Source organism: Bradysia coprophila (genome assembly GCF_014529535.1).
Source record: "Bradysia coprophila strain Holo2 chromosome X unlocalized genomic scaffold, BU_Bcop_v1 contig_473, whole genome shotgun sequence".
In the NCBI taxonomy this organism is placed as follows: Eukaryota; Metazoa; Arthropoda; class Insecta; order Diptera; family Sciaridae; genus Bradysia; species Bradysia coprophila.
Genome location: NW_023503340.1, coordinates 340,390 through 354,233, shown reverse-complemented (window position 1 = coordinate 354,233; position 13,844 = coordinate 340,390). Strand labels below are relative to the sequence as shown.

General features: G+C 37.6%; 3 protein-coding genes across 4 annotated transcripts; 2 read left to right on the top strand and 1 right to left on the bottom strand.

The window, feature by feature from the left end:
- Positions 1–2,328: 2,328 nt before the first annotated feature.
- On the bottom strand, positions 2,329–3,912 carry LOC119070134 (nucleoporin Nup43). The gene is made up of 5 exons (XM_037174458.1): positions 3,427–3,912; positions 3,193–3,355; positions 3,031–3,130; positions 2,535–2,966; positions 2,329–2,476 (listed from the first exon to the last, which is right to left on the bottom strand). Exons 1-5 carry the CDS (start codon positions 3,698–3,700, stop codon positions 2,360–2,362), a joined length of 1,086 nt encoding a protein of 361 aa, XP_037030353.1. The 5' UTR covers positions 3,701–3,912; the 3' UTR covers positions 2,329–2,359.
- Positions 3,913–7,892: 3,980 nt separating this feature from the next.
- Positions 7,893–9,027, top strand: LOC119070143. The gene is made up of 3 exons (XM_037174471.1): positions 7,893–8,396; positions 8,479–8,641; positions 8,704–9,027. Exons 1-3 carry the CDS (start codon positions 8,285–8,287, stop codon positions 8,912–8,914), a joined length of 486 nt encoding a protein of 161 aa, XP_037030366.1. The 5' UTR covers positions 7,893–8,284; the 3' UTR covers positions 8,915–9,027.
- Positions 9,028–10,117: 1,090 nt separating this feature from the next.
- Positions 10,118–13,044, top strand: LOC119070128 (lysosomal Pro-X carboxypeptidase). Of its 2 annotated transcripts, XM_037174449.1 has the most exons (9): positions 10,118–10,296; positions 10,356–10,440; positions 11,055–11,200; positions 11,254–11,790; positions 11,852–11,949; positions 12,143–12,285; positions 12,355–12,465; positions 12,525–12,688; positions 12,761–13,044. In XM_037174449.1, the coding sequence occupies exons 1-9, from the start codon at positions 10,133–10,135 to the stop codon at positions 12,981–12,983; spliced, it is 1,671 nt and encodes a 556-aa protein (XP_037030344.1). In that variant the 5' UTR covers positions 10,118–10,132; the 3' UTR covers positions 12,984–13,044. The 2 variants fall into 2 exon arrangements, with proteins under 2 accessions (XP_037030344.1, XP_037030345.1); XM_037174450.1 differs by lacking the exons at positions 10,118–10,296; positions 10,356–10,440 and adding an exon at positions 10,677–10,891.
- Positions 13,045–13,844: the final 800 nt, after the last annotated feature.

The following is a 13,844-nucleotide window of genomic DNA, read 5'->3' as shown; positions in this document are numbered from 1 at the left end:
GGCTACATGCGAAAGTGCCTAAAATCAATCGTCCAAAACAGATACTCAAAAAAATTTTCATGTAAGGGGTCGAAAACCCGAGAAAAATCTCGAAACTCTCTCATTTTCGGCCCCGACACATGAAAAAAATTTTTCATGTAAGGGGTCGAAAACCAGAGAAAAATCTCGAAACTCCCTCATTTTCGGCCCCGACACATGAAATAGTATTTTTTATGCCAAATACTGCGAAAGTTTGTATTTTCGGTCCTCAAATGGTGACCGAAAGTAAAAAAATTCAGGCCTTGGGCCGAAAGTAAATGTCACTGTCATCATTTTACTTTCGCCCCGTGGGCTTGCGTATTTGCGGGCCGAAAGTAAATGTCACTGTCATCATTTTACTTTCGGTCCTCATATGTCTCGAAAACACATGTTCACTTGATTGAAAGTACGCATTGAGTGTAGTGTTGTGTTGACGATAGCCAAATGTTTTGTGAGCAAGTGAATGTATGTTTACAGTAATTTCATTTGTTAAATTGTTTATATTTTTATACCAGGGGGCTGCCGCCCCTGGACCCCCGCGCTTTTCAGCATTTTGGTGTTTCTACAACAAATTTTGTTGATAACTCAACAGTTTAATTAAAATTATGTTTTGTTTCGGACCGAAAATACAAATCTTCCGTAGTATTTGGCATAAAAAATAGTATGCATCACTCGGGGCAAAAGTAAAAAAATTCAAATCGTGTGATTGCCGCCCTTGCCTGCGGCGCGGGCTGCAAACTTCACACGTTTGAATTTTTTTACTTTCGCCCCTTGTTATGCAAAATACTATTTGGAGTTGAAGTTGGTCTAATACATGAAATTTCATAAACTTTGAACGGACTTTGAATGTGAAGTACGTTTTTTTGATACCAACATCGAAAGTTGATACTTTCGCCCTCGAAATCCGGGGCGAAAGTAAAAAAATGCAAGTTATGTGTTTGAGCGGGGAGAAAGAAAGAATACATAATGCGAAAGTCGACTACATAATGTAATAGTCGACTCTTCTCAATAGATCACTAAAATGACCGCTGGCGTGACGATCGACGGTTCGGTTTTGTGTGCAAACTACTGACAACCAACTTTGCTTCTAAGGGAATTCCCCGTATTTAGTTCATTTGCATTCATTTCAAAGAATTGGACGCATTCACTTATTCATTACTATGTGAAAGTGTGAAATTGGTTTCGATTAGTTTGCACACTTTTCCCCACCATTCCTCACGTTTCCGTCATCAGTTTCACCAAACGAAGAGATCTATAAGTGTACTGCGATCAAAATTGAAATAAAGCGTGCGCCAGTGCTATTATTGAAATTAACATACGAAGTTGATACTTTTTGTTGCTGAATGATTTGTTAGTTATTTGTTAATTTTTGTGTGTGTTACTGTTGTGATGGCTAAATAATTAAATTTTTGATATACCAGGGGGCTGCTGCCCCCTGGACCCCCGCATTTTCTGGCTAAATGCCTTCATATTTCAACATTTTGTTCTGCTGTTTGCGATACGTATCAACTTTCGATGTTGGTATCAAAAAAAAATAGTATGAACGACTCGGGGCGAAAGTAAAAAAATTCAACCTGTGCGATTGAGGCCCTTGCCTTCGGCGCGGGCATCAACTCTCGCACACGGTTGAATTTTTTTACTTTCGCCCCTTGTCATTCAATGTACTATTCATAATTCGATTTTTTAACGCTTCACTTTCAGTTATGCAAATAACAATTCTAATAATTCAATATTAAATTGTTCAATACCTAGAAAGTTCTATTTTTCATTAGCTAATGACTAGCGACGATAGTGCAACCTTGCTCTTAACCCTGTAACTATCCTGAAGATCTTTCTATAATTTAAAATTAAAATTAATGTGCGTGCATCCTATACCACATGCAACGAAGCAAAAAACCAAATTGCCACAGTAAAATGCTAAACATCAAATATACGAGAATCACCAAGCACATAACTAAATGTTCCGTGTCGACTACCATTTCATTGCTAGTGTCAATTGAAGTATGCAGCTGGAGCATTGTACAACAGTACGAATACTGTTCGCTATAGTCAGCAATGTTAACATTTGAGATACGACAAAAGCAGAGCCTGCAATCGTGAATTACCAGAAATTCATGAAAATTAGCGAAAACGTTTTCACGATTCCAGGCTCTGGAAAAAAATGAACGATTAGCTCCTTACTCCTAACAGTGTCCTCTTATGTGGCAATACATGCAGTAGTAGATTTGATGTCAAACTCTCATCTTTGAACAGTTGAAATTCCATCCAGAGCATGAAATAGTCATAATAAATACAGAAAACCGACAGTTTTTACAAAAACGTGATCTTTTAATGGTTAACTTCAGATACAATTGTCTATAAAATAAACGGCCTCGTTGTCGGAGCTACAGACCATTTTCGCACCACAAACACTAAACGAATTGATTGACTTATGAAGTCCACTGATAAGCGGCGTCCACTAAAAGAATCAAAATTGGTTTCAGTGTCAAATGTCCAGCTTCAAAATGAAAACTCACCGAAATCGTATTCTTTGTCCGTTCGCCACTCAGCCACGGATTGATCGTTTCCGTTTGACTCGGTTGTCGATCCATGCCGTCAATGGTAAATTCATTGGAATTATTCAGCCACTGGTACAATTCGCCGCCTTCAGACGCCGTATACACTTTCACCGGTTCGGTGGGATGAAAAGCGATCTCTGTGATGGCTGTGTCGTGCGCGCTCACATAGGATGCAGGATATTCGGGCTGCCGAAGGTCCCAAACGGTAATGGAGCCTTCCTCGCAACCACTAAGGACAATGTGAGTTTGATTGGGATGATGAGTGATGGCACTGACAGCGTTCGAGATTTTGTCGTTCTCACAGGAAGCCATCAAAGTTGTGGTGGGTTGTTTTTGGTCGGACAGACTGTCGAAAATTTTGATTAGTCCCATCCGATTTCCGGTTAGAATCTGTATGCCAGAGTCAATAACTTGAGTGAGATGAATTTCAACAATGCTGAATGTGAATGTTTACCTCCTTCTGATTGATAAAATCAACACATATGATGGAGCAACTGTCAGCATCGCCGATAGACCTCATTACATTCATTCCGTTAAGATTAACGATGTTCAGTCTGGAAAATGACTTCGATCAGTTTTGTGCTACTGTCCGTAATGTAATCTAATCTGTACAAACCTCCCATCTTCACCAACCGTAGCGACACTGTGACCACAAACTGATAGATCTGTACACGGAGCTAGAGTCTCACCATGAAATTTGTGCAATCCCTTGAATGCGTGTTTCTGAACTAAGTTATTTGCAGCCAGGTCTCTATTGATGTTGAACAGATTGACGAGTCCTTTTTTCATGTAAACGAAAGAATTTTCAGTTAATCGATCCAGAACCACTAGCAGGACCATACTCTCTCACCATTGCTGGACGACACCAAAAAGTTGTCCAAATTTACAAATTCGATTCCGGTCACATCGCCTGCAATATTCACTTTTGCCGTGGATTTCGGAACATATTCAACGTCCTCATCGGTCAAATCATTGTGTGTGTACGTCCATATCCGAACATTATTCGATCCAAAGTCCCAGTTGCCGGTGACGAATGATTGCGGTGCACTGTACTGTTCTGGAATCCATCGGATTTTACTCACTTTTTCAGATATGACCGAAGCGTTTAGTTTAGCCGTTGACATTTCACAATTTTTAATTTAACATTCAGAGGTTGAAAGAACCGTAGACTGTGTTGCGGAATGGATATTGTTTGGTTATGGAACTGCAGGAGATTTGCGCGTAATGACAGCTGTCATTACCCCAGCAAAACACGATTTTTATGTCTCTCACTGGTTTTGTCATCTCTGTTGTTTCTGTAGTTTTTCTCTCTTTACGTTCATCTGCACTCTCTCCAACTGTTAGTACCTTACCAATGAGGAAGATGGCGGGCCGGTGTTTATCATTTGAATTTTACGGTTCAGCAGACTACTCCTTGATTCTACTGAATGAACGGCGATAAGTCAACTTCTTAAAATGTTAATTATAAGGAAAATTTACCAAGTGAATTGAAATTGAAAGTCAAATTTTACTCCACTGCAGGGACCCTGCAAAAATTTGTTTTGTTTATTGTACGTGTTGGAAGTTGGAAACAAAGCGAAATTTTGGTTCTATTCTATTCTTGTAACTTCAGTTCAGTTTCCCTAACGGCATGGCTGGCAAAAAGTTTGAAAATGCCCCTCGTTCAGACAAAAAATAAAATGGAAAGACTTCGGGCATCACTCGAATTTTCATAGTGTGAGTCCTCGGCCCAGCGGAAAATTGCAAAATGAGTGGGAAACGAACAGGAATCAGGAATTAAAATGATTAGATGTTAACAGGTCATACAAACGGGAAGCAATCTTTTGCAGGAAAATAGAAAAAAAGCCTTATCATTGAACTGTAATAGTGATCACACGAAAACTTTCACTCGCTTCGCTCGTGATTCCAGGTTTTGAATAATCTGTAATTGATTTTCTTCATTTCGGCAAAATTTCAGTCAATATATTTTTGAAAGAACAGAATTGAAACGTCTGGACATTTCCTAGGTAGAGGCGACATAACTACACGGTCAATCTCATCAGGAACGATATTATCGTTTTCTAGACGATAGTATCGTCTAAAAAACGATAGTATCGTCCCAAAAATTTTCATCCAGGACGATAATATCGTCTAAAATTATAATTTTCTAAAATATTTTCAGGACGATATTATCGTTTAAAAAAACGATACTATTGTTTTTAAACGATAATATCGTTTTTTTTGGACGATACTATCGTTTTTTTGACGATAATATCGTTTTTTTGACGATAATATCGTTTTTTTGACGATAATATCGTCCTGGATGAAAATATCCGCTGGACGATATTATCGTTATTTTCTATTTCTGAACAATTTTATCGTTATTGTGGACGATATTATCGTCCTGGGCGATAATTTTTGGGACGATAATATCGTTCTGGACGATAGTATCGTCCAGAACGATAATATCGTTTTTAATTAATTTTTTTTTAAATTTGAGACGATAATATCGTCCAGGATGATAATATCGTTTTTAATTTATTTAAAATAAAATTTCTAGACGATAATATCGTCCTGGGCGATATTATCGTTCTGGATGGTTTTTGAAGACGAAACACAAAATTGAACAAAAATGTGTGGGGAAAATGTGGAATATCTTAGCTCAACTCAAGAATTTTCTTGAGATTGAGTTGAGTTGAGAATTCAATCTCAACTCAACTTGTGATTGTGGTAATTTTGAGTATACCAACCATAGGGAAGTAATCCTTTTACGAAATTTGATTGTACATAAAAGCGTTTTAACACGCCGAGCGATCCGGCCCATTGCCCCAGAACGGAGCGGAGGGCCGCAATGCGAGCCGGGCGCCGGAACAGTGTCGGTAACTTAGGAGTTAATTTTTTTATCGCATCGTCTCATAATTAGTGTGTGAAGTTTTTTAATATAAAATTTAAATTTACAGAACCAAATTATAGACGGCAAATATATATTAAAAATTGGTTCATTTGGTTCTATAAATTTAAATTTTATATAGAAAAATTACACAGACTAATTATGAGACGATGCGAGAAAAAAAATAACTCCTAAGTTCCGACACCGTTCCGGCGCCCGGCTCGCATTGCGGCCCTCCGCTTCGCTCCGGGGCAATGGACCGGATCGCTCGGCGTGTTAAAACGCTTTTTATGTACAATCTAAGTTGGTATTCATTTCGTAAAAAGATGAATTATTTAGGGACGAACTAAGCGCCTTTACGTTTCATTTCGTAAAAGTGTGAATTTCCTAGGAAGGAACGAACAAAACGTCTTTACGTTACATTTTGTAAAAGGATGAATTCCCTGGGATCAAAGAGTTCGACTCGTGCGACTGTAACATGTAACACTGCAGTTTTTAAATACTGATGTGTATGGACCAATGTATGTAGTGAGCACAACCGATTTTACGATTATTTACTTTCTATCAATAAATACTTTGTAAACTCTTCCTTTCACTTAATGTATCGAAACTATGCTTTCCCTGAAGGTTCTGCTAATTTTGAGGTAATCTTGAGATCTTAATCTCAATTCAACTTGAGATTGTGGTAATCTTGAGTTGAGATTAAAATCTCAAGAAAATCTTGAGTTGAGTTGAGATCTCAACTCAACTTAATCGCAAGATTGTCTTGAGTTGAGCTAAGATATTCCACATTGAGGAAAGACGTTGACTTGATAAATAGCTGTAATAAAAAATATGATTTTTAATGGAGGAAGTTACCGACTTTGTGTGACTAAATTGCCCTTCTTTTATTTTTTGGTAGGTGATTTCCTCTGACAATCGTTTTTCGATATTTTGAAAGAGAATTCAGTTCTTGCTGCACCTCTGAGTAAAATTGAGTCCTGGACAATATTACCACCCAAAACTAAACGATAATATCGTCCTGGGCGATATTATCGTTTTTTTTAAACGATAGTATCGTCCTGGACGATATTATCGTTTAAGAAAACGATAGTATCGCCCAGGACGATATTATCGTTTTGGACGATATTATCGTACAAAAAACGAAAATATCCATTAGATTTTCTAGAACGGTAATATCGTCCAGAAAACGATACTATCGTTTTTTCAACGATAATATCATCCAGAAAACGATACTATCGTCCAGACAATATTTTAGAATTTTCCAATTTAGACGATATTATCGTCCTGGATGAAAATTTTTTGGACGATAATATCGTTTTTTAGACGATACTATCGTCCTGGGCGATACTATCGTTTTCTTAAACGATAATATCGTCCAGGACGATACTATCGTTTAAAAAAAACGATAATATCGCCCAGGACGATATTATCGTTTAGTTTTGGGTGGTAATATTGTCCAGGACTCAATTTTACTCAGAGGTGCAGCAAGAACTGAATTCTCTTTCAAAATATCGAAAAACGATAATATCGTTTTTTAGACGATACTATCGTCCAAAAAACGATAATATCGTTCCTGACGATATTGACGGTGTGGAAATGTCCCGCCACCTTTACTAGTAATTTGGTTTTACTCACAAATGATGCCATATGTGTACTGTACAGTAGCCTCAACACATAGGTAAGATTGAAAATAAATATTATTTACCGGGAAATCACAGCATTTTTACCGGAAAATTACCGGATTTGGAAACATTATTTGCACCCGTTGGTTCCCTTGTCCTTTTATACACGCGTCTATACCACTATGTGGTTTCACCTTCGGTTCAAATGAAATTCAGATTTTTCATTTGGACGTTGCAGCTCGCAACAAAGTTGATATAAAAAGGCATGCCAGAAATGAAAATTTTCCACCGATTTAGTGGAATTTAACTTAATAAGAAAATTATTTCCCGTGACTCTGTGTTATACGAAGGTGAGCAAGAGCTACTCTCGGCATTACTTAGTCTTACTGTTGCTGTTTCCAATCACAAACCGAAAATAAATCGTCTATCTGAAAAGCGGTTTCAAACTTGTAAGTATCGTCAATAATAATGAGTCGTAATACAACAAACTGGTTCTAACAGTTTGTAATAAATTTGAATTTCAAGAAAAAAGAAGAACCCGAAAACACTTAGTGCTGTAATAATTGTTGTTGTTTAATCGTTTCAAATATATACCAAACAAGTTCAGCCTGACAGATAAAAGAACAGCGAAATCGGCGTTGTATAATGATTAGATTATGTTTTATCTCATCACTTCTATGTATCGCAAAATTTCAATTTTTTTTTTTTTTAATAATGATGACCATGGACAATCCGCGTTATTGTTATAGGAGTTTCATAGTCAATAGTCACTGTATACCGCGCAACCGAATGATTCAAAAAATTATAGACTGTAGTAGATACAACGCTCGAATAGTTTATGTATTACGCGACCGTCCATCGCAGAGTAGATATAATAAGTGCAACAGGTCATTTCTTCAATTGGATTCGAGAGAACAAAATCGACAATCGATACTTTATGGAAACCTGTAACTTCAAATCCAATTATCATTTCCGGGTTAGCACACTCTCTATTCGCGAGTCGATTGTGTGAACGGTTCACATTGTAGATAAATAAGCAAGAACGTGTGTGTGGGCTCATTTTTATGAAAATCGTAATTGCCCACGAAGGTCAATCGCTACTACGGAGACTATTGTGTGTGCGTTAGTACTTCACTATCTACATTAATCAATTAAAATAATATTATCTGCTGTGGCAAGCGCACCAGTGTACTGTTGTTTTTTCTATAAAATTGATGTGTGCATTTTCATGTGCAATGATGTCTGAGGAGAATGTCAGCCAGTTGATAAGTGTGGAAGAATTTCGGAAAAAGATCGCAAAAGATGCAAGTCTACCGCAAAATATCGGTAACATTAATGTTGAGCTGTTGAGTTGAAAAAATCATTTGTAATCAAAGTGCAATTTTCGATTACATATCCATCCAATCAGACGATATACTACTGCAACGTTTCTTGAAAGTGTACGATAACAAAGACCTGAAAAAATCGTTAGATCTCCTAAAATACAACTTAATCACACGCAAAAATGGTTCACAAATATTCTTCAATCGGGATCCGCTCAGTGACGAAACACAGACAGCTTTGCGATCGACGTTAGTTTCAGCTCTGACCGTTTCGATCAGCGCTTATTGTAATACCGTTTCCTCTGTTTCAGATTATTTTGTCCCATGCCAAAATTACTGGACGACCAATATCGCGTGAATATCGTTTCGTTAATCGACTACGATGTCAGTCTATTCGATTACATTCAGGTGGTAAAAATGGCTATGATGAATTTCGATGCTCGGTTCATCGAATATGATAATCCAGATCGGAAAGTGTGTTGGCCCACTGATATGGAACATCATTTTCGGGGCTCTTGCTAATATGTAGATATCGACGATTTTCTGTCGTCCTTAGTTTAAATTTGGATCATCGTCGTCTACAGTTTTTTTTTTAAATAAAATATCGGGACGAACTAGTGCTCATCGATTGTGTTTGTTCGTAGAATCACGTAGAATTAAATTTTCCTTACCGTGATTTCCTCAACATCTGAAACTTGTGACGCACGTTTCTCATAATGAAATAGTAACTTAATTTAAATAACCAATTTTTTACACTTTCGTCATTATCTGCCATTTGTGACGCATTTCGTTACGCTTTTCGAAGCTGTCAGTGTCACTTCCACCGATGTCACTTGTGAGTGATTTTTGAGCAATATCAGTTCTTTTTTAAGTATTCCGTCATCTTTTCGATCAAATTTCGATTATAACATAGGGCTTTGCAGACACGTACTATTTTATCCTCAGCCGAGGAGCGACTGTTGGGAGAAACCTTGAAACCTACCTGCCATATTTTCCGAAATATCGGTCACAGGTTACAACGCAAACGCTCATAGCTACAATATAATTAAATATTGACACTTCTATAAAAATTCCTTTAAGTTAGTTTCTTCGAAATACGTCTTTATTTCAGCCGAATCCACCGATTAGATCAAAAGTTTCGCCGTATAAAAGTCACACAGAAGATCCGTCTGGTCATACCAATTTTTAAACTTTAAAGTCAAAAAGGGGGAGAGTCAAAAGGATATCCTTAGTCTGAATTCACAGTAATCCGTTGTCATTCCTTTTGCCTCCGTGTACATGACAGTTGGTATTTCATACAATAGAGCATATTTCCATATTGTTTGAAATGACAACTGTCACGTACATGGAGGCAAAACGGAATGAAAACAGATGACTCTGAGGAAATATTTGTCCTACAGAAATTCAAGGTTCTGAAAGAACAGGTTAAGACACATCTGAGTTGATCACGAAGGCGGTGACACACAAATTTTGACTAATAGATGCTATTTATTGAACATACTCAATACAGATTGTTTGAAATGTCAACCTGATAAAAACTATTTTTTTTCTTCAAGTTGACATTTCAAACAATCTGTAATGAGTATGTTCAATAAATAGCATCTATTTGTCAAAATTTTTGTGTCAGCCGCCCTCGTGGGTGTCTTAACCTGTTTTTTCAGAACCTTGCAGAAATTATGGTTTTCCACATCTTTTTAGTGTGTGAGGACTTGCGCCACCGCGCCTTACTAACATGGCATAATGATAACCGATAGTAAAACCGCTCATCTGCTTGCCGTCTGTGAAATATTTATTATTAACCTAAAGTACCATTCAGTTGTCTATTGCAATTGCACAAATAGCACACCGTTTATTGCTCAACTCCCTGCATTATTAAGTACGAGAATATTTGCAATCGTTAAACTGTAATTGAACAATACAATTACTTGCTCAATTGTCTCACTTTATCTAACTATTTCAACAGTAAAGTGGTGAATCTCCTTGGGGACCTATTAAGTGTGTCTACAAAACAAAACGGCGTAGCTTGGCGGACTGTAGGCGAACTGAAGGTGAGATTTCCTTATTTCTTCCACTTATCTGGTCAATCTAGGTTAATGTACGTTACACAGTGGTGGCAACATTCGCTGATTTGCTGATAACATGACCATTGTACAATATTTTTGTTGTCAAAACTAAGATTTGAATTTAGCGCGCTACACCAATCTGATCAATCTGATGGTCTGATTTGCTCTGATGATATTTTTGTATTACAGTAGATGGAGCTGTGGATGTCTTCGTCAGGATGCTGTCTTTCTTCTTTTGTTTACATTCTCATCGATGCAATTCACTTCACATTATCGTCGTATCATCAAACATTTCCCAGACACCGGGCAAATCAAATCGAATTGTATTTACAAAGATTGCTGATAAATCGTAGCGAGAGGAAATGGTCAATAACGAATAACTTGAATGTTTGATTCGCAAATAGAATAAAATTTCTTTCTGTTTACGAAAATACGTGTAAGTCTAATTGTGTATTATGTAGTTAGTGTTGTGCTAGGGGGTCAAGCAACTGGTGATCCTTTAATCTATATAAATTTTACTTCGTAATTCCTTATCAATTCAAATAAAATTGTGAACTTAACTCAACCGTACATTCAGTGCAGATTGTTTTTTCTTTCAGAAAACATTCATCATGACGAACCGTTGGAATGTGTTTTTACTGCTGGCAGTGATTTCATTATCAAATGCCTACAAATACGACATAAAAACGTTTTCTGTGCCTCTGGACCATTTCTCGTTTGCTTCGAATAAAACGTTTGAAATTCGGTAGGTTTTTCAGCTGCGACAATTTGCTTGGTATACTAAACCAACCGTTGCAGGTACCTCATCAATAACACCTACACCAAAGACTCTAAATCTCCGATTCTATTTTATACCGGAAATGAGGGAGACATTGAGCTGTTTGCTGAAAACACCGGCTTTATGTGGGAAAAAGCTCCTGAACTCGGTGCAACGCTTGTATTCGCTGAGCACCGTTATTACGGAAAATCGTTACCATTCGGCAACAATTCATACGATTCCGCAAAACATCTCGGATTTTTGACGTCCGAACAGGCATTGGCCGATTTCGCACTGTTGCTGGAAAATCTAAATCCATCGACACCAGTGCCCGGCAAAAAGATGCGACCAGTCATTGCATTCGGTGGATCTTATGGTGGAATGTTGGCAGCCTGGTTTCGAATGAAATATCCTCATTTGGTGATCGGTGCCGTTGCCTCATCGGCACCAATATTCCAATTTACCGATTTGACTCCGTGTAATGCTTTCAATCGAATATTGACGTCAGTGTTTGCCACATCTTTCAGTGGAAACAATTTGTGTGCCGAAAATGTAAAGAAAAGTTGGGATGTAATGAGGTAGTGGTGCGAGGGTGCAAGTTAAAGTATCTGTGACCGTTACATTTTCTAATGATTTTAGGAAGCTGGTAGGTACTCCAGAGGGACGAACATTGCTCAATCAAAACTTCAAGTTTTGTAAGGCCTTAAATGGTACAGATGACCTGAATAAATTTGAAGGTTTGTACATGAGTGTCATTTCATGAATTGCGTTGTATGTACGTGAAGACTGTTATCGGCTGAGAAAGACAGATAGCTAACTCAAGGTCTGAATGTTCCGATCTCAACGATAAACTTACTCCATGACTGTACATCGTGTTACTGTCGGTGTGATTGCATCACCATTGTTACAATTTTCTATTGTTTCTCGCAGACTATCTCACCGATGTGTACGGAAATATTGCAATGATGAACTATCCATACAGCACAAATTTCATTGCTCAGCTGCCCGCATATCCAGTACGAGAATTTTGCAATCGTCTGAAAGGCCAACTGAACGATACTCAATTACTTCAGGTTGATTTACGACGAATAAACTAAATTGTCTGAGGCTTATCGAAACTTTCCTTTCCATTGATCTCCCAGGAACTACAACAGTCACTGAGCATATACTCAAATTCCACTGGCAAGGCAAAGTGCTTGGAAATCGACTCAGCATTCGATTCAAATTTGGGCGATGAGGGATGGGACTTTCAGGTATTTAGTTGCAAAACTCCGATGACAAAAGAAGTTCTGAAATAAATTACATTTCGCAGGCCTGTACCGAAATGGTGATGCCCATGTGCTCGAATGGCAAAACGGACATGTTTCCGAAAAAGGACTGGAATTTGGATACGTTCTCGGAAGAATGCTTTAAGAAATTCGGCGTAAAACCCAGACCAAAACAAGCCATCACTAACTACGGTGGAGTCCATTTAGAGTAAGGAACACCGACCACATATTGACACAACGCATTTGTGGAATAATTTGTTGTTGCTTTTAACCATTGCAGAGGAGCATCGAATATCATTTTCAGCAATGGCTTGTTGGATCCATGGAGTGGTGGCGGTGTTTTACGAAATTACAATGACAAAATCAAGATAATGATCATACCGGAAGGTGCTCATCACTTGGATCTACGGTCAAGCAATCCAGCCGATCCGGCATCTGTGATAGAAGCAAGAATGTTCGAATTCCAATACATAAGAGATTGGATACGAGCATACTGGGGTTGACTGTTTTAACTTGATACGGAGTAGGTTACACTAATGACACCAATAAACCAGAACAAATTTACTCAGTTTGTTTTAATGGAATGAGAAGTGGATAAACGTTTTACCTAGACACAAATGAAAGAAAATTTATCTTTCATTTGTGTCTACGTAAAACGTTTATCCACTTCCCAATTATAAGTAATGAGAGGCCAAATGACCGTTAAAAAATCTGCTATTGTAACTGGTTATTAGAGTGCGTTATTGCCGACAACGACAGTGAAAGTATGCATTGACCTGTTGTCCACTTAAATAGTAAAATGGATATCCTATATCCTACAGATATGGTTGCTGCCTGTAAATATTAACCGATTAAACTCGTAGTACACTCGCTGTAGAAGAATCCGTAGGAACGAGTATGTCGAGAGCGGGTGAAAACTTTAAACGATAGGCAATGGTCCCCAGAAACATAATCGGTCGGGTGTTTTTCTCGATTTTGCGTCAGACCCGAGCTATCGGTTTCCTCCCTCCAAATCCGTGTTTTTACGCATGTTTTAGCTTCCCAACAGTTAATTACGAAAAATAAAAATATAGTTTCTTCAGGAAAAGTTCAGAGAATTAAATTCTGAACAAAAGTCTCCTTGGTGGTCACTTTGTAGAAAATACAGGGTGGTCCGAAAATACTATCAAAATGTGAAAAATTACAAAATATAAGGAAATTTGAATTTTTCATTCATTTTTATGCGTAGATGAAAGTACTTCATAAAAATTATTATGAATTTACACTGAAATATGGTATAAACAAGGTCAATAAAATTTAATTTGCACAGGGTGGTCGATTTAGATGCAAGTTTTTCGATAAAAATACATTTTTCAGTTAATTTT